Source organism: Lissotriton helveticus, chromosome 7 (assembly GCF_964261635.1).
Source record: "Lissotriton helveticus chromosome 7, aLisHel1.1, whole genome shotgun sequence".
Lineage (NCBI taxonomy): Eukaryota > Metazoa > Chordata > Amphibia > Caudata > Salamandridae > Lissotriton > Lissotriton helveticus.
The window spans coordinates 497,259,073-497,279,626 of record NC_136068.1 but is presented as its reverse complement, the minus strand read 5'-3'; the positions used below and the strand labels follow the sequence as shown (position 1 = coordinate 497,279,626).

Here is a 20,554-nt window from a genome sequence, read left to right as displayed (position 1 = left end):
GCTAAAACAAAGAACAGCTGAACACGTGTCTTGGGAGCTTCATTGAGGCAGCTGGCCCTCTGTGAGGGGAGCAGCAAGGAGGGGACGCCCCATCCAATCAAGCGCAACTACTCTCAACCTACGGTACAATTACAACACAGGCCAAAGGGCAGAGCTAGGTCTTTTCGCATTACGTAGGGTGAGCAGTGTGTGAGTGTGTAGGGTGAGCAGTGTGTGAGTGTGCAGGGTGAACATTGTGTGAGTGTGGAGGGTGAACAGTGTGTGAGTGTGTAGGGTGAGCAGTGTGTGAGTGCAGCGTGAGCAGTGTGAGAGTGTGTAGGGTGAGCAGTGTGTGTGTGTGTAGGGTGAGAAGTGTGTGAGTGTGCAGGATGAACAGTGTGTGAGTGTGCAGGGTGAACAGTGTGTGAGTGTGCAGGGTGAACAGTGTGTGAGTGTGCAGGGTGAACAGTGTGTGAGTGTGCAGGGTGAGCACTGTGTTGTGTGTACAGGGTGAACATTGTGTGAGTGTGTAGGGTATGAAAACTCGAACTAAGTCCACCACACACACACACATAAGACCACACACACACCACACACACACCACACACACACACACACCAGACACACACACACACACACCACACACCACTCTCACCACCACACTCTCACCATCACACACTCACCACCACACACTCACCACCACACACACTCACTACCACACACTCATCACCACACACGCAACCACACACACACACCACCAGCCGTCAGTGCACGCTTTCACCGGGCACAAACACCACCAGCCGTCAGTGCACGCTTTCACTGGGCACAAACACCACCAGTCGTCAGTTCAGGCTTCCACCAGACACACAACACCAGACGTCAGTGCACGCTTTCACCAAAGACACACACACCACCAGCCATCAGAGCACAGTTTCACCAGGCACACACAACACCAGCCGTCAGTGCATGATTTCACCAGGCATACACACCACCAGCCGTCAGTGCACGCTTTCACCAGGCACATACACCACCAGCCGTCTGTGCACGCTTTTACCAGGCACACACACCACCAGCCGTCAGTGCACGCTTCCACCAGGCACACACACCTCCAGCCGGCAGTGAACGCTTCCACCAAACACACACACCACCAGCCATCAGTGCACAATTTCTACAGGCACACACACCACCAGCCATCAGTGCACACATCAATTGTTAACGCATCCACAATTAACTATTGTAGCAATCGCAGTATGGTGCACTTTACTTTTAAACATATTCATCTACAGCGCAGCATGCCACCATTGCTACAATTCCAATCGAACCCACATATTTCCACTACACACCACATGCATACACTCCATAACACATGGCTAAAAGACATTGCTATTTACAATGCCATTAGCTCTAACTCAAATAAATCCGAGACCTATTGCATTTCCAATGCTTGTTTTAAACTGGTGTGGTGTCCATTTGAAGTGTTTTCACTGTATTAGGGTATGTGTTCACAAATGCTTTACACACTGCATTTGAGATACGCCTGTCTGCGTGTGCCGGGCTGCCAAGGGGGTGAGCAGGGGTTATTTTAGAAGTGTATCTCCCTTACCCTGACTATAAGAAAGGGTTCCTCTTTGGACAAAGGCACCTACCTCTGCCAACTAGAGACCCCAATTTCTAACACTGATGAAATAATGAGTCTGGATCGCTTTAGCAAAGGCCAATCTAATGTTGAACGAAAAAGGCCTGCTTACTTAACAAGTTTTCATTGTTTTGTTTGGACATATATTATTAAATCACGTTATGCCCTCACCACAGAGGTGATCCTATTAATCGTACTACTTTAGGCTCCTTTCAAATTGCCAGGTCCTGCTCTAGGGCCACGTACATTAAAAATAAACCTCTTTCAGTCCACTCTGAAAAATTCCATGACGTCAGAGCTACACTAAGACTGAAGTAGGTCAGAAAGCATTCAAAAGCATCAAACAAGTTCATTACATTGTCAAATCATTGCATGTGTCACAGAGCATACTGATCAAAAAAGTACATTATTCCCATCAGAGATTGAAGTTTCCACCTTGGAACAGGTCTGCAAGCTTTGCCACCTTTTTCTTTATAGGAATTAATTCACAACCATTAATGATTACAACCCAGTCATTTCCATTATTGGGATCACTAAAGTCAAGATAGATCCCCAATATGAAAAGTGGGATGTACGCCAGGTGGATTATGAACGTCACAACACTCATCAGCCGCTGAGGGTTCACAATCCGGAAGAGTTCTTTTCAATGTTTCCATTAACTAACTCATTACATCTTTTACAGCAGAGGAATATGTCACATATGTAGTTCAGCATGTTTCACTAGTAGCTGTCTAGAAATTGAAGACATTAGAACCACTCAAGAGCATAGTATGACTGCCGTGAATGAGCATACTGTGTATCACAGAGACGGAGAGACCATGGCTGCAAGAAAAGAATGCAAAAACATTGAAGCATTGAGGAAATGAAGAAGTTAGCTTCAACATGCTTATGTTGAACTGACTGGCCCATAAGAATCAATTCTTTCATGAGGAACCATAATAATAATTTGTAAATGACTGTGAAAACATCACTCATGACGGACATGGAATATTAGTGTAGACCAAATGACTATCGAGACAAGTTTGTTATTCCTTTTCATGGACAAGTTCATGCAGGAAGAACTCTGCATCAGTTGCCAAAGTCTGTGTAAGGCCAGTCTATGAGAGATCCTGCAGATGTCAAAGCTGCCACAAAGGATGTAGAAAGAAGTTGCATTTGACTTCTATGGGCCACTGCTTAAGGTCCACGGGCCCGATTCACAGAACTAACTTAAGACAAAATACCAAACTTATTACCATTTTGGTATTCACAGAAGGCACTTGCTCATTTTGGTATTCACAGAAGGCGCTTACTCATTTTGGGATTTATAGAAGGCACTTACTCATCAATGAGTAGGTGCCTTCTGAGGCCCTTATTCATTTTGATATTCACAGAAGGCACCTACTCATCAATGAGTTGGTGCCTTCTGAGGCACTTACTCATTTTGGTATTCACAGAAGGCACCTACTCATCAATGAGTTGGTGCCTTCTGAGGCACTTACTCATTTTGGTATTCACAGAAGGCACCTACTCATCAATGAGTAGGTGCCTTCTGAGGCCCTTATTCATTTTGATATTCACAGAAGGCACCTACTCATCAATGAGTTGGTGCCTTCTGAGGCACTTACTCATTTTGGTATTCACAGAAGGCACCTACTCATCAATGAGTAGGTTCCTTCTGAGGCACCTACTCATTTTGGTATTCACAGAAGGCACTTACTCATTGAGCCTTCTGTGAATACCAAAATGAGTATGTGCCTTCTGTGAATACCAAAATGGTAGTAAGTAAAAGTTAGTTCAGTTTCTAGTTCCTATAGATGAATCCGATTTCTGGACTTCCTAGTTGTGCCCAGTAACACAAGCAAAGTAGACATATGTAGGCTGGGTAAGATATTTCATTACATATGGAAACCCCAAGGTTTTGAATTTTTTAAGTTTTATGGCCACCAGATAATGATATAGTGGAGTACTTTCTGGGCACCCTCACAATAAAACTAATAGCTCAGATCAGCTAAACCAATTTCCAAGCTACTCTGCTACACCCTTTGAAAACTACAGAGAAACCCCTTACAGTTTCACAGGGAAATCATCAGTGAAGTTAATGTTTGGAAGAGACCTTTTTTAACATAAACAGAAGCTCTTTAATACATGTACATGAGAAGATCAGTGGCAAGACTATAATGGCTGCGTACTACCAGCCTAGATATTCACGAATAACCAACCCGCACACGGAGAGTCATTTTACACACCTTTATTCTGCTGTGTGTAAGCCAGAACCCAACATTTTAAGCCTGCCTTAAACTCATCTCTCCAATGCTTAAGTCACAGGCCTCCGGAGTACAGTAGGAACCAAGAGTTCCAGCATTTTTTTTATTTACAAGACACAACATCTCCCGCTTTCTTAATTAAAAAGTTACAACGTTTTCAAAATAGACAAATTAGTAAACAAATAAATAAACTCATAAATGAATACATGAATAAATACAGAGATCATTATAGATAAAGAGGCAATTATAATTCTCTAATTAAGAGTTGTGGCACCTGAATCACACATCCTGATCGGGTCACTGGAAACCGGGAACTGGCAGTCGAAGTGTCGGTGATCTGCACAGGTGAGGTTGAATTATCAGCAGACATAGTCATCAACAGTCTGTCAGGACCCAGTCTCTACATTGACATCGATGTTTGGTGAGTGATAGGCCACTTGTCGAAAATGAGAGGAATCTCTTGTAAGGGACTTCCCAAGACGCTGGACAGTCACCGTGTGTCCTTTGGTTTTACTGATGGTAAAGGGTTCAGCCTCAAAAGGAGCATCAGACTTTCTTTTTCTGTGTTGACTAATAAACGCATAATCTCCCCTTGTGAAGGTGACCTCTTTTACATAATGCCGTCTGTCAGCGTACATTTTCATCTTCTGTTTGTGACCAAAGTCGGCAGCATGAATAATGATAATGATAATAAATGTAACTTACAGAGCACTCAGCTACCTCAGCTTAGGTGTCCCAGTGCTAGAAGCGGAATAAGGGGCCCATTAGGATGTAGGGCAGATCGCCCCGCCCGCATGGCGGTGGCGATCCGTCCTACATCCTTCCCCGCCCGCCACCAATTTACTCCTCGCCATATTAGTATGGCGGGGGTTAAGGCGGCGGACAGGAAGACCATCCGCCGCTTTGGGTGGAAAAGGGTTTAATATGGTGGCGGTGTCTGCTAGGCACCGCCATCCATATTAGCATGAGGGTGGAAACATGCCTTTCCGTGGCGGCGTTGCTGCCACGGAAAGGAATGCAGATTCTGCTTTCGGGGACCTGTTGCAGTCACCCAGGGTATTGGGGGTGCACATGGGCATTGTCATGGACATGGTGGCAGGCACCTCGCCGTGCCTGTCACCTTGTGCATGACAATGCACGCAGTGCATTCCCAGCACAGCACCGCCCGCCACAATGCTGGGAATAGAGGATGCCACGGCCGCAGTGGCATCCTAATCACCGGTGCGGGACTGCCGTCCCACTGACGGTCGGTCCCAGCACCACTGGGGTAGTCCACAATTCTAATGGGCCCCTTAGTGAGGGTTGTCAGGCGGGGCTTTAATACTGATTAAAAAGATAGCTTTTTAGTGCTTTCTTCAAAGCCTGTTCTGATTTCAGCATGCGGAGGTGGCAGGCATAGAATTCCACAACTTTGCTGTATTAACCGCAAAGGATCTGAATTCTTTCCTGGCTTTGAAGAAAGCGTGGAACCCTCAGCAGTCGCAGGTGGTTTGATCTCAGGGCCCGATCCTGGTGATATATTTGCAATTTCTGCTTGAGATAGCCTGGGCCCTGATCCAAAGGCCATAGACTTATACTCAATCCTCCTGATGACAGGAAGCCAGTGGAGTTGTCGTAAATGAGGGGTAATGTGATGCCGATGGGGCACCTGCCGGATCTGTCTAGTCATAGAGTTCTGAATTATCTGCAGTCTGCGGACAAGATATGCTGGTAGCCCCAGATACAGACTGTTGGCGTAGTCGAGCTGTGAGGTCACCAGAGCATGGACGGTGGTCCTCCTGCAGCCCTCCTGCATGAAATGTAAAAATTACCTGATAGCTCTTACTTTCCAGAAACACAAGGAAGGAACATTCTGCACCTGAGCCTTGAAAGAGAAGTCCCTATCCAGTTTAATTCCCAGATCTCTGAACGAATTCACCAGTAGGTGGAGGATTTAGCACTGTGGGCCACAACAGACTAGACGGTGGAGGCACTGCCTGACTGAAAAACAAGACTTCCGTTTTCTCGGCATTGAGCTTTAAACAATTATTATTCATCCAGATCAAGTTGTGTCTCAGGCATTTCTTAATATTGTGAAAGGTCACCTTTGAGTGTTCCTTAACACCAGCTGAGTATCATCGGCATAGAAAACTACCTTCACACCCCATTTCTCAGCAAGGGTAGCCAGCGGGGCAAGGTAGACATTGAATAGCAGCTGACATAACACCGATCCCTGGGGCACCCCACAAACAAGGGGTTTCTGAGAGGAGACATAAGAAGGCAAAACAACAGCTGCAAGCGATTTTCCGGGAACGACTGAAGCCCGAACAAGGCTATTCTCCACACACCCACTTTTCTCAATCTCCTGACCAAAATTGGGTGGGCGACAGCGATTTTTTAGGAATGACTGAAGCCCGAATAAGGCTATTCTCCGCACACCCACTTGTCTCAATCTCCTGAGCAAAATTGGGATGGCGACAGCATTGGGACAGGTCAAGTAAAACCAGCATCCCTGGTCCACAGACTCGCGTACTGTTTCAGAGACTTCAAGAAGCACGGCCTCTGTGTTGTACCCAGCTCTGAAGCCCGATTGTGAGTTGTGTAAGTGACCATTAGTTTCAAGTAATTCTGCCAGCTGCATCTGGACTACCTTTTTCAGGATTTTCGCCAGTGCTGGCAGAAGGGAAATAGGGCCAGAGTTCTTGAGTTCCGCTGGGTCGCCCTCTGGTTTCTTCAATAAAGGAAGCAGGAATGCTTGTTTCCAGGTGCCTGGGTAAATACCAGATTTTAGGAAGGAGTTCCAAAATCTGGTTCAGAAACGGTTTTAGCCAAGAGGCCAGCATGAAGGTCTTCCTCATTCCTGGATCTCAGGTTTGTCCATTGGGGCAGCTTGGTCATAATGGCTCTTCCAAACATGCGCGTTGCCCATGCCGTTGAGTGAGAGGTCGGACGGTAAGCTTGAAGAGTAGTGTTCAAAACAAGTTTTAGGTCGAACTTCTCCATTGCAACACACTTAACAGCTTTCTTTGGAGTATTCATGCACCGTTCTACCAGACCATTGACCTGGGGCCAAACAGGAGTGCTTTTTTGATGATTTATGTTGAGGTGATGTAGAAAGTCTATGAATTCTAGACTATTAAAAGATGGGCCATTATCAGATTTTAAGATTGCAGGCTCTCCCCATATCACAAAAATGCTATCTAATTTTTGAAAAACCTTTTCATGTGCAGCGGATTAAAGGTCTTCTTTCAATGGAAAACAGACGTATTCAGCAACAATAACTGGAAGATGATTCTGCACTTCGACTATGGCGCACGTGGCACACAAAAGCAGTCTGCTGAACCACGGCAAACCCTCTGAAAAGGCGCTTTCAGTGTATGGGCTTTGTATCCCTTGCCTCATCACCAGTTGTGGCATCTTACCCACCCAGGTACTCGCCAATAACCACACTACACATGGAGAGTAACTTTACACGTCTTTATTCCACTGTGTGCAAGTCAGAACTCAACATTCTAAGCCTGCCTTCAACTCAAATCTCCACCACTTACGTCACAGGCCTACAGTGTATAGTGGAAACCCAAACAATTCCAGTGTTCTTTCATTTACAAGACACTACAATAAGGATAAGATGGGTGGAGTCATTGGTGGGAAAACATGGCGCCCGCGAGTTAAGCGGTAGCGCTCGTCCTCGCAAGGAGCTCCCTCTCCCTCGCCCCACATGGTGAGGAATCTAATGAGGGTCGGTGTTGTATGGAGTAAAGAATAAAAAGAACTTAAAAGGTGCCAACGAAGAGCGGTGTTTCTTCTACCTTTGGCTCGGTTTTCTGCACGGAATGTGCTTCGGTGACGCCGGGCAGGCTCTTCTCCCCTCCCTCTTGCCGCGTTGGAAGCTTGCAGCCGTGGAGTTGAGGTGCGGCCGCAAAGCGGCAGCCCGCGGCCTCCTCCGGGGCATCGTCGGCGTTGGCAGCACAGGTGGAGACAGGGCGGCTGCAGCTCTCTGCTCGTTATTTTCTTCAGCGCCCATAGCGGCTTCGTCGGCGGTCGAGTGTGGAGATTCGGGCACATCTAGCCCGGAGAGGTCGGCGTCTTGTGCAGTTACCGGATCAGTCTACAAGTGCGGTGAGAGTGGGGGGGGGCGATAATAAGAGGTTGTGGGCCTCTAATCAGCAGGCGGGTGCTCACGTGCGTGACCCTCAGTGTGAGAGTGGAAAGCAAGGGAAGAGGCAAACCATAAAGAAATCTAAGCGGGGGAAGGGTAAAAGTAGCCGGCAGCCTATTCCCGTGTTAGCAGCAAGGGCTGAGGCGGATGCTGAGGCTGACCCAGAGAGGTTTGAGAATCATAGATTAAGCCAACCTCCCCAAGGGAAAGAGGGGGTGCGAGGGTAGCAGTGAAGATCCCTAATAGAGTACCAAAAGTGGGGGCTAAAAAAAGGTACGAGGAGAATAGCGCAACACGCATCACTCCCTCACTACGTTCCATTTTTAAGGTGCTACCACAGGTTCTGAATATTCATCGCAGCACCCCCTCGTGCCACTTAGATTCAGGTGCTCTCTCTTCCACTCCAAGCAAAAGTCCAATGTCGGACCCACCCGCAGTTTTTGCGAGTTCTAGTGCAAACGGTGCAGAGGCCAGAGCTCAGGTGGTAGCTCGGCTGGCTGAGCTAGTTAGTCATTCTGCTATATCGGACTTTCTATAGAGACCCTTCTTACATCAATGAGGGAGGACATAAGAAATGGGTTCCTGGTCTCAGCAGAAAATCAATATGAGATAAGGGCTGCATGTGATGTCCTTGAGAAGAAAGTGGATCGGCTTTATGATAGAACTGAGGTACTGGAAGGGTCCGTGGAGGCGCTCAAGGCATGTCTGGGATCAGCTGAACTAAAAATTCAAACCCTGCGAAGGGAGGGGGATGTAATTCGAGAGAGAGTGGAGTCCCTTGAAAATTATTCAAGGAGGAATAATCTCCGGCTCCTGAAGGTTCCGGAAGGGCAAGAAGGGAACGACATCAAGACCTTTGTGGTGGCACTACTAAAAGGTGCCCTAAAACTTGAGGAGTCTTCAGACATCTTGGAGAAAGATATTCAAAGGATCCACAGGGACCCCTTCCGTCTAAACCCTGGGAGGGTAAAACCAAGGAAGATACTCGTTAACTTTCTCACCTACTCACCCATGCGCACTGTAGTCCAGGGGAGGAGCCACCTATCTCGTGATACTTCAAAGACTCTTCCAGGACAACAATGTGCAATCATCCGGACCCAACACTAGGCGGCGATCTATGCAATAGATATGAATTTAGCAGCCCACATGCCTCGAACAGAAAAAATACTAAATCTGGCCCTGAAAGCTAAAACTCTGAAAGCCTCGGACTTCCAGTTTGAGATCCGTTCGGACCTGTCTCAGACCACGCTAGATAGGCAATGGGAATTAGGCCAGAGGATGGAGAAGTTTAGGGCATTGGGGGCCACGGTACAAATGAGATTCCCCGCTTTTTTACGGGTTATGTTTAATAACAAGATGCATAATCTTAGAACCCCCTTGAGGCTGATGAGATGTTGGAGTCCATTAAGAACTTTTCTCGGGAGGGGGGGGCAGGAAGCTGAAGAAGGAGGTAACCCGAGATTGAGAGTGCACCTTACTCAGAAGGTAGATTAAAGTCTCCCCATGACGCCCGTATGGTATTAAACTTAACCTAAACTTTAAATCTCTAATACACCCATATAGGAATAATTTGAAAACAAATGAATTCAAAAACTGAAAAAAAGGGGGCACAAGAGGGGAAGAATAGAAAGAAAAGGGAAAGGAAAGGAAAAGGGAAAAAAAATAAAAAAGGGTGAAAAAAAATAAAACCCTTTTTTTTCACATAACTTTATAACCTTTAATAGAATTATACGATTAGACACTTATGATTTCCTAGTACTGACTAAGTCACAATTTGGGGATAGAGGAGAGGGAGTGGTTAGAGGGCACAAAAATGGCCATACATCAGGCCAGTGTAAGGAGGGATGGGGTTTCCAGGGGGTGGCGGGGAGGGGAAGCCACGTGGGGTGGTGAGGGTGAAAACAAAACATTTCCTCAAAAGCCAGCGCCAGCACAGTTTTCTTTTTTCTTAAGGCTACGTAGGGGGTCATTGCCAGGGCTCTAGGTACTCTGCCCAGGAAAGAATGGAGTTATGTGGGGAAGGGGTGTGAAAGTAAGATGTCTTTGATACAATACCTATCCTGGAATGTCAATGGCTTGCGCATGAGGAGTAGAAGGGAAAAAATATTTCAATATCTGAGAGACTCCCCAGCGCAAGTCATTGCCATTCAGGAAACACATCTCCTTAAATCTGAGACCACAGCGATTCTAAAAAAACAGAAATGGATAGACACCTATGCCTGTACAGACCAATCGGCGAATATCAGAGGCGTCCTGTTTATTTTTAAAAAACAAGTAAAGGCTCAAATTGTGGAGGTTAAGGAGGACCATAGTGGGAGATGGCTCTTTTTGAGGGTCTTGATGGGAGATTTGATGTATTCTTTGGTAGGATACTATGGTCCAAACCAGGATGACCCTACATTTCTGGAAACCATCTACGGTCATCTATTAGCCTTTCAAGACCCCGTAATTTGGGTAGGGGATTTTAACGTTGTTCTAAATCCTAAGCTTGATAAGTCTCCTAACTCAAGAGCCTGCGTCCTTTCGAAATCCAGACAAGCCCTGGTGACAATTATGGCCCAGTTGGGGGTCGCTGATTTTTGGAGGGAAAGGGCAGGGGATAACCTGGGGGTTTCCTTCCGGAACTTTAAATATAAGCATTTGTCGAGGATAGACTATGCTTTGTTTAGCTATAGTCTTAAGGACCGGTTGGAATATATAGCATACCTCCCTTCCCATCTCTCTGATCAATCGGCTATTTTTTTTAGCCTAATAGTAGGCCAGCAGCCTGGACATTCTTCCAGGTCTTTCGACCGGACAATATTATTAGAGGAGGATGAAATAGTGCCCCTTCAAGTGGAGACCCAATGTTTTCTTGAATCTAACATAGACTCTTCAAGCAGTTATTTCGTGTAAGGCCTTTTGGAGGGGCTGTATTACCAGCAGAGCCTCCTACAGAAGAAGAATGTACAGGGATAGTATTAATAAACTCGAGGCCGAAATGAATACCATTAATCAAAATCTAGGCAATCATGCAGGTGGAAGTGGGGATCAAGAAAAGCTGACCTCAATGAACAACCAACTAGAAACTATTTTTACACACTAGGGTTGCCAAGAGATGGGAAGCAAGTAAACTCTCCCATTTTGAGTTTGGAGAGGCAGCAGATGAGGTCCTTGCTTGGAAGATAAAAGCTGACCAAGCACGCAATTACATCAGGAAGATAAGGGTGGAGGGTGAAGCTGCCCCAAGGGTTTCTAACTCAGATATTGGGGGGGCATTTCAGGATTTCTTCCAGAAAATCTACAAGGAAGATATAAGGGAAGACCATGAAGGGACAAAAGCCTGGCTCAATACAGTCTCTCTGCCTAGACTCTCACCGGACCATAGCAGGCAGTTGGAGGCAGAAATCTCGGAGGAAGAAGTGAGTAGTGCCATCAGTCACTTGAAGCGGGGGAAGGCGGCGGGTCCTGATGGTCTACCAGGGGAACTCTACCGTGCCCTCTGCGGGGTTATCACCCCATTCCTAATAACTGTTTTTAACAGCATTTTGATGGAAGGAACAGACCCTCCAAAGTCATGGAGTGACGCGACGGTAGTCCTGATACTTAAACCCGGGAAAGATCTGACGGAGTGTGGGTCTTACCGCCCAATATCACTCCTTAATACAGACTACAAGATCTTTGCTGCCATCTTGTCCAACAGATTGGGGGGTGTCATTGGCTCTATCATACAACAAGATCAGAAAGGCTTTATAAAGGGGCGCCAACTGGCAGATCTGACACACGATCTAGTAGGGGCCATCGATATAGCATCTACTTTTTCTCTTCCCTTGGCTACCCTCACGTTGGATGCAACCAAAGCCTTTGATAGAGTTAATTGGGCCTACCTGGCGGCGGTTATGGATAAATTCAATCTAGGTGAGAGGTTTCGTCGAGTGATAGCACTCCTATACAAAGCACCAACGGCGAGACTATTCGTTAACAAGTCTTTGACAGAGGCCTTCAACATAACGAGGGGCACTAGGCAGGGTTGCCCGCTCTCCCCCCTACTTTTTATTCTTTATATCGAGCCCTTTGCTCAGGTCTTAAGAGAGCAGACGAACATTCCATCGTTTAGATTTGGCGGGTGGGAAAGGCGGGTAGCGCTTTACGCGGATGATATTCTTATCATGACATCTGACCCTGACCTAGCATTTCCCACGGTTATCAAGAAAGCTGAGGAGTTCGGTAGAATTTCGGGGTATGAAGTGAATGCCAATAAAACTGACATCATGGCATGGAACACCACCACTTCACATCTTGCTGTGACCACCTCCAGGCGATATCTTGGGATTAGAATTATTCAGGAGGTTGGTAAAATTGCAGAACATAACCTAAATCGGGTCTCAAAAGAATGCCAAAAACAGCTAAAGTCTTGGGCTCACCTCCCCTTATCCATCTTGGGGAGGACAAACCTAATAAAAATGTCTATCCTACCTAAATATACGTTTCTTTTCAATTCCATCCCCTGGCATTTGACACTAAACTGTTGGACAAATGTCAGCGTGAGATAAACTCTTTTATTTGGAAGTATAAAGCCACAAGACTGGCATGGAAGAAGTTAAGGCGAAGAAGGGAGAAGGGAGGGTTGGCTCTACCTGAACTGCAGTACTATGCACGGGCCTTTCAACTCTCATTCTCTAGAATGCTTTTAAAAACACCCATAAATACATCTAGAGGGGTAATGTTTCGGGCTATGCTAGAAGGTGCCGATCTACCAGCTGACGGGTTTCTCTTTAAGTTTGGGGACCCAAATTTTTTTAAGAAGGTGAAATTTAAAAGTCTACAATCTTTGCCCAAAAGCTGGTCAATAATCCGAAACAAAATAGGGATGAGCTATTTTTCAAATCACGCACCTATGTGGGACTCACCGGGTATTCCACCTTGCCTTAAGGACAGTCTGGCGATGTCTTTAAGGGATGCCGGGATAGCGATTTGGGGAGACTTGCTGTCAGGGGTTCTATGTTAACTTGGGATGATCTGATGGAGAAAGTTGGGTCAGGCCTTTCCAGGTTCAAGTATATGCAGCTGAATAGCTGGGCCCAAGCACTATGTAGGAAGGGGTCCCCCTGGATAAAATCAGTAACTTGGAACATCAGCTGGTGATAAAACCGGGGGGCTGCAAGGAGATTTCAATTTGGTACTGGATGCTTCTGGAGGAGAAAGATGGAAATTTTAAAATTCCGGATGATCAATGGGGCGGGGAGATTGAGACCCGATGTGAACAGCTGTGGATCGACTCGTTTAACCTCCTGTATAAAACAGTGAAACCAGCTTGGTTGAGGCGTAATCACCTTTTCATGGTACATCGCGCTTATTTGTTTCCCCTAAAGTTATCCAAGTACCAGCCGGGAAATAAATGCAATAAATGCGGCCTGCCAGAAGCATCTGACGTTCATATGTTTAAGGACTGTCCAGCTATAGCTTGCTTCTGGGAGGAAGCAGGTTGAAGGCCTCTTTGGACTCTATCCTCAAAATCTCCTTGAACATCACTCTCTCATTAATCATCTTTGGAATTGATGACAATATCCGTGGCCATATAAGATCTCTCCTCTTTTATGCAATCCTTTTGGCAAGGAGACAAATTTGTATGTTTTGGGTTTATTCAGCTGCGCCAACACATGCTGGTTGGCTGACGTCCCTCTACCAAGTCTCCAGGGTGGATATGGCCAGGTCATGTAGTAAACAAAAAGTAGCCTTCTGGGAACTGTGGGTACAGTGGAGTTAGGATTTCCGTTTTTTTTTTTCTCCCGGGTCTGATGATTATGCCTGTATTGCTCCACGGACCTTCGGGTTTGGTTCCCTTGGTAAATACTGCGGTCCAATAGGTGGTAAAACACCGGTATGGAGTCACCTAGTTAGCCCTTAAAATGCTGGTAACTTCTTCCGCCATTAAGATACCTGTGCTTTGTAGCGAGAGATATGAGCCTAGGGTTCAGGGGCTCATGCTTACGCAGACAAGTAAAGGTGGATGGGGTTTTCCACACTTGAGGGTTAAGGCAAATGAGGACAAAAAAAAAAATAAGGATAAGATGAAGCTGATCTAAGATGGAAAGCAGTATCATCACAACAAAGTCACAAAGACCATGTGCTGCCTAGCTGGAAGTCCTCTATGAAGATATACCTCCTTTTGAACAACATGCATACTTAGTGATATCAATTGATAAGTTGCAGGTGACAGCCGTCACACACAAGACACTCCTGGGATTTATCAAGGTGTTTAATAAAATAACGCAAATATTGCCTGTTGACAGTAGCTATGCCGACACAGAACTTAAAGAGGAGAATGAAAATGAAAATGATTCCTAATGAGGTGAACCCTACACCCTGCACCCTGCATTTTCACACTTTGTCATTCTGCCTGAAGAACAAGTTGCCCCACAAGATCAACACAATGTGAACTCTCCAGAACGTCTCATCACTATCAAAGACTGAACTACTTTTATTCTATCCAAGTATTACGTTAAGGATCGCACCAATGTAATGTATTTGCTCTATAATTTCAGTTTGAAACCTCTCTACTCAAACCTGTAAAAACAAACAAGCTGTTTATTTTAGCGGTCTGTATTTATTTGAATGAATAATGTGCAGGTTTGAGCTCGCTCATGAGAACGAAGAGACCTTCACACCCACACACATATAGATATATTATTTACTCTATATAATGATAAATTGACCTTTTACTCAGACTTGTTATAGAGCATGAACAGAGAATGAAATTACATTACTTACGTTGTTGCAAATTGCTGAGAACTGGGCCCAGGTCTGAGAGACAATAGTTTACATCTTCTAAACTGTTGAGAAGTGTCTGACATGCTGACTCTCCACTGCGGGTCACTATATTCAATAAGGTGGCTAGTTTCTCCCTCCGGTCCAGTGACTCATTGAGCAGGAAGTACTCTTCCTTTGTGATGAGACCCCAGGTGTCCATATCATTCAATATGATATCAACATGGCAATGGAGAATTTCGACCATTTCAGTTTTCAGCCTTAGAATCATGTTCAAAGCACATTCTTCGGTTGCCATTGTTTTGCATTTACACAATCTACAGTAGCACAGAAATGAAAGAGAAACAATTATTTACTTGGAGTAATGATTATCCAGCATTGATGCTTTCCTCAGACTAATGGGTTTTAAATGTGTTCCCCCATAGACATGGAGGGTCACAGAACACCTGCCGTTGAGTGAGGGGTCGAACTGTAAGCTTGAAGAGTAGTGTTCAAAGCAAGTTTTAGGACGAACTTCTCCAATGCAGCACACTACACAGCTTTCTTAAGAGCATTTGTGCACCGTTCTACCAGACCATTAGCCTGAGGCCAAACAGGAGTTCTTTTTTTGATGATTTTTTGTTGAGGTGATTTAGAAAGTCTATGAATTCTCGACTATTAAAAGATGGGCCATTGTCAGATTTTAAGATTGCCGGCTTACCTCACCCCATGTTGCAAAAATGCTATCTAATTTTTGAAAAACCTTTTCATGTGTAATGGATTAAAGGTCTTCTTTCAAAGGGAAAACAGGAGTATTCAGCAACAATAACTAGAAGATGATTCTGCACTTCGACTACAGCACACGTGGCACACACAAGCAGTTTTCGGAACCACTGCAAACTCTCTGAAAAGGGGCTTTCAGTGTACGGGATTCGTATCCCTTACCTCATCACCAGTTGTGGCGTCCTACCCACCCAGGCACTCGCCAATAACCACACTACACATGGAGAGTAACTTTACACGTCTTTATTCCACTGCTTGTAAGTCAGAACTCAACATTCTAAGCCTGCCTTCAACTCATCTCTCCAACACTTACGTCACAGGCCTACAGTGTATAGTGGAAACCCAAAGAATTCCAGCGTTCTTTCATTTACAAGACACCACAATAAGGATAAGATGAAGCTGATCTAGGAAGGAAAGCAGTATCATCACAACTAAGTCACAGAGACCATGTGCTGCCTAGCTGGAAGTCTTTCTATAAAGATATACCTCCTTTTGAACAACATGAATACTTAGTGATACCAATTGATAAGTTTCAGGTGACGGCCATTCATACTGAGATGTCACACACAAGGCACTCCTGGGATTTATCAAGGTGTTTAAAAAAATATCGCAAAGATTCCCTATTGACAGTAGCTATGCGAACACAGAACCTGAAGAGAATTAAAATGAAAATGATTCCTCATGAGGGGGACACTATACCCTGCTTTTTCACACTTTGTCATTCTGCCTGAAGAACAGGTTGCCCTGCAAGATCAACACAATGTGAACTCTCCAGACCGTCTCATCACTATCAAAGACTGAACTATTTTTATTCTAGCCAAGTATTACGTTAAGGATCACACCAATGTAATGTATTCACTCTATAATTTCAGTTTGAAACCTTTCTACTCAAACCTGTAAAAACAAACAAGCTGTTTATTTTAGCGGTCTGTATTTATTTTAATGAATAATGTGCAGGTTTGAGCTCGCTCATAAGAACCAAGAGACCTTCACACCCACACCCATACACACACATATCAATATATTATTTACTATAAACAATGATAAAGTCACCTTTTACTCTAACTTGTTACAGAGCATCAACAGAGAATGAAATTACTTACGTTGTTGCAAGTTCCAAATTGCTGAGAACTGGGCCCAGGTCTGAGAGACAATAGTTTACATCTTCTAAACTGTTGAGAAGTGTCTGACATGCTGACTCTCCACTGCGGGTCACTATATTCAATAAGGTGGCTAGTTTCTCCCTCCGGTCCAGTGACTCATTGAGCAGGAAGTACTCTTCCTTTGTGATGAGACCCCAGGTGTCCATATCGTTCAATATGATATCCACATGGCAATGGAACATTTCGACCATTTCAGTTTTCACCCTTAGAATCATGTTCAAAGCACATTCTTCTGTTGCCATTGTTTCGCATTTACACAATCTAAAGTAGCACAGAAATGAAAGGAAAACAATTATTTACTTGGAGCAATGGTTATCCAGCATTGATGCTTTCCTCAGACTAATGGGTTTTAGATTTGTTCCCCCTCAGAACACATTCCCAACACATATAATGTACTTTTTTCAGGACCAAAAAACAACATTTAGGTCCTTATGTCCATAAACAAATCAGTATATGACAAACAGACACTGCCTCTTCAGAAAGAACACAAGAACTCCTGCCCACGAGAGGTCACTAACACAAGTGCAATTATTTTTGTACCTTTCTCTTTTAAGAAAGAGAGGCCAGGTGAATGATGTATGAATTTGATGAGGATTCTCTTGCCAAAAGGAAGCAACTATTTCATCTGTTAATGTTAATGTTAATGAAAATTTTAAAGCGCGCGTATACCCTGGGGTGTCTTGGCGCTGAACTAGAGTAGGATCTGATGGCGAGAAAGGAAACAAAGCAACTAGTTTGAAAATAGGCAAGTTTTTAATTGTTTTCTGAAGGAAGAAAGGGAATTCAGCTCTCTCAAGGTAACGGGAAGAGCATTCCATAGTTTTGCTGCACAATAGGCCGTGCTCCGACCTCCCCAGCTAGCAGTTTGGATCTTAGGAACCAGCATTAATCTGCCGTTTGTCGATCTTAACTGCCTGCCTGGGTGGTACCATGAGAAGAGATGTTTCAAAGGTACCTGTCCTGCCCCATTCAATATGTTATGGGCAAGGCAGAGTGCCTTAAACTTAGAACGTTGCACCACAGGCAACCAGTGGAGCTTCCGTATCTCTTCTTTTATCGATTGGTACTTAGGTATTTTCAGTAGAGGCCTGGCTGCAGCGTTCTGTACCATCTGAAGCTTCTTTAGATGTTGTTTCTGTAACCCAAGGTATAAACCGTTACAGTAGTCCAACTTAGGCAGCACCAAGGTGGTCACCACTGTTTTTCTAAAATCCTGAGGAATAAATGGTAAGACCTTTTTGAGTTTCTTCAGCAGATAGGAGGCTGAAATTATAGCATTAATTTGATGTGCATAAGTGAGACTGTTATCTATCAGAACTCCGAGGTTTTTTGCCTTCTTCATTGGTTCAGGAGTCTGTCCTAGTTCAGCTGGCCACCACAGCCCATCCCATTTTGGCTGTAGATTGCCAAAGGTAACCACTTCGGTTTTATCCGAGTTGAGTTTTAAACAGTGTCTTCCCATCCAGAGGCTAATTACCCTCATGCAGTGTTGAAACTGCAATGCCGGGGATAAAGTGTTTTTATAAGCCGCAACGACGGTCTGAGTATCGTCGGCATAAGATATCAAATTGAAGCCGAATTGCTGTATTCAAGGTGCAAGTTCAGAGACATAAACATTGAACAATGTGGGGCTTAACAACGAGCCCTGATGGACCCCACAAGGCAGTACATACGGGGTTGCCTGATACATTTCAAGGGAAACTCTCTGCCTTCTATTCTTCAGAAAGGATTATAGTAATGCAAGGGCGAGGTCCCTAACCCCTAAATGTTCAAGGCGTAAGAGGAGTGTGTCGTGGTGCACGGTATCAAAGGCCGCTGACCTTGATGAGAGCTGTCTCTGCTATACCCAGAACGGAAACCGAACTGGGATGGGTCGAGTAATTCATTCCCCTGGATGAAGTGAGTGAATTGGCTGTTCATAATGTTCTCAACCATCTTAGCGGGGGAAGGGAGCCTTGCAATTGGGCGGTAGTTGCTAGTTATGGAAAGGTGTAGATTAGCTTTTTTTAGCAGAGGGAGAATTATTGCATCTTTCCAGACTGCAGGAAAAGTTCCTGATAAAAACATGTTATTAAAAATGTTGTTTAAGATTGGGCTTACCTCCCCTGAAATGCTTTTAAGAACTGCAGGGGGGCATGGATCCGAAGGGGATCCCGATTTGGTATCCTGAATAAGTTTTTCCACAAGCTCATTGGATACCTGTGAGAAAGTCAACAGCTCATTTTTTCTGTGGGACACAACAGTGGAGTGTGACTCAGTTGCCTAATTGGAAGTGGTGGTAAAGATACTGTATATATATATTGTTGACTTTATTCCTGAAAGCATTAGCTATATTATCACATAAGGATTGACTGCTCTTTGATAGTGGGCTATTAAGAGGAGTTGTAAGCTTCTTCACAACCTGAAACAGTTGTTTTACTGAATTTTTAGATGACTCTATCTGTTTAGTGAAGTAAGTCTTTTTCTCCGTAGCTAAAAGATTTTTATAATTAGCTAAAGCATGTTTATAACTCTCTTTTTCTGCCCAAATTTCTATGCTCCGGAATCAGCCATGAAGCACTGAAGACTAAATACTAAGTGGCCTATTCACAAAGGTACATTTACTTGTGAGTAAATCTACATGTGCAAATTTACTCTCACACTTTGTAGTCTTGGTTATTCACCATTTCCAAGTATAAATTTACGACCAAAGTGTAATGCGTCCATCACCTGAAACAGGGAGTGTAAAGTTATTACTAGTAACTTTTCACTAGTAGGCGTAATTCTCCGCCACCGGGGCAGCGATCTCCCTATGGTAGAGGGAATTTTTAAAATAATTTTATCAAACTTTAAAAAAAAACTGTAACTATGTTTTAACGTCAAATATTAATTTACGTTAATTTTATATATTTATTTTACATGTAGTATAACATTTTAAAAAACTACTGAACTAAACTTAATTTTGAAATACATATTATAATTAATATACATATATTATTTTTTTAAGTTTTTAATAAAAAAAAATGCCAGTATGGGAATTTAAAGGGAATTGGCTTATGTCTATGATTCAATTCAAGGATATGGTGCCTGTTTGCTCACAACAGCATGACTATATGTCGTCCGATCCCTTCTTCCCCCAAATCAGACAGCCATCTTTGGACCACTGGAACTGTCGGGTCTACCTCCGATTCATTATCAATTCAATATAGCTGTGATACCCAATGTCAGAACACCTTTCAGAGGGCTACGGGCAAGCAACGGTTACTGGGCCCAACTGTGGAGGTTGTGGCCTAACAAACTATGGGTTCTTGAGTAACCCTGCCAAGTACTACCCCTATCAGCACTTGAGTTTCAGTGGTAGCGTGGGTCAAACAGTCAAAGCTTCTCCGAGGGCGAGGTAGCAGTAAGGCATAGACACGGCTTGGAAACAGGGGCACCTGTGAAACAAAAGTAAGTTAAGCTTAAAAAGGAGCCTCCAAATGGCATCACCGGTCACCTACCAGAGTCTACAAGATCTGACGGAGAAGAATGGAGAAGTTGGAGCAGAGGCTATCGCCACCTGATTATGGTACATAAGCGAGGACTGCAGCAACTACAAGCAAAAAAGAGAGACATTAAATGGGACAAAATTGGCAAACGCCATCATAGAAGTGGGTGTAAGAAGTGGATGCTAGGGACAAGGCAATGGAAATGCTGTCTCCCACTCCGCCCAGAACTAAGATCAATATTCTAGACGTGTAGTTTACTAGAGTGAGCATGTACTCATTACAAAGTAGGCCAATACACGGTGTAGAACTTGACACAGTAACCAAGTTTAGTTTGAAATAATACATCTGTTCTCAGGTGGAAAAGGAAGTAAGGGATCCAAGAGTCTGATTGAGGCACAACGAAAGATGGTGTGGTC

At 44.4% G+C, this 20,554-nt stretch overlaps 1 protein-coding gene across 1 annotated transcript in view; it reads right to left on the bottom strand.

The window, feature by feature from the left end:
• The window catches only part of LOC144768674 (interferon-induced very large GTPase 1-like), a 103,644-nt gene extending 83,411 nt beyond the window's left edge, over nucleotides 1-20,233 (bottom strand). The window contains exons 1-3 of the mRNA XM_078652497.1: nucleotides 20,151-20,233; nucleotides 16,612-16,932; nucleotides 14,750-15,063 (exon numbers count right to left, since the gene is read on the bottom strand). Coding sequence (XP_078508623.1) covers nucleotides 14,750-15,063; nucleotides 16,612-16,913 — 616 coding nt within the window. The 5' untranslated portion in view covers nucleotides 16,914-16,932; nucleotides 20,151-20,233. The remainder of the gene's footprint in view (nucleotides 1-14,749; nucleotides 15,064-16,611; nucleotides 16,933-20,150) is intronic.
• Between the last annotated feature and the right edge of the window lie 321 nt (nucleotides 20,234-20,554).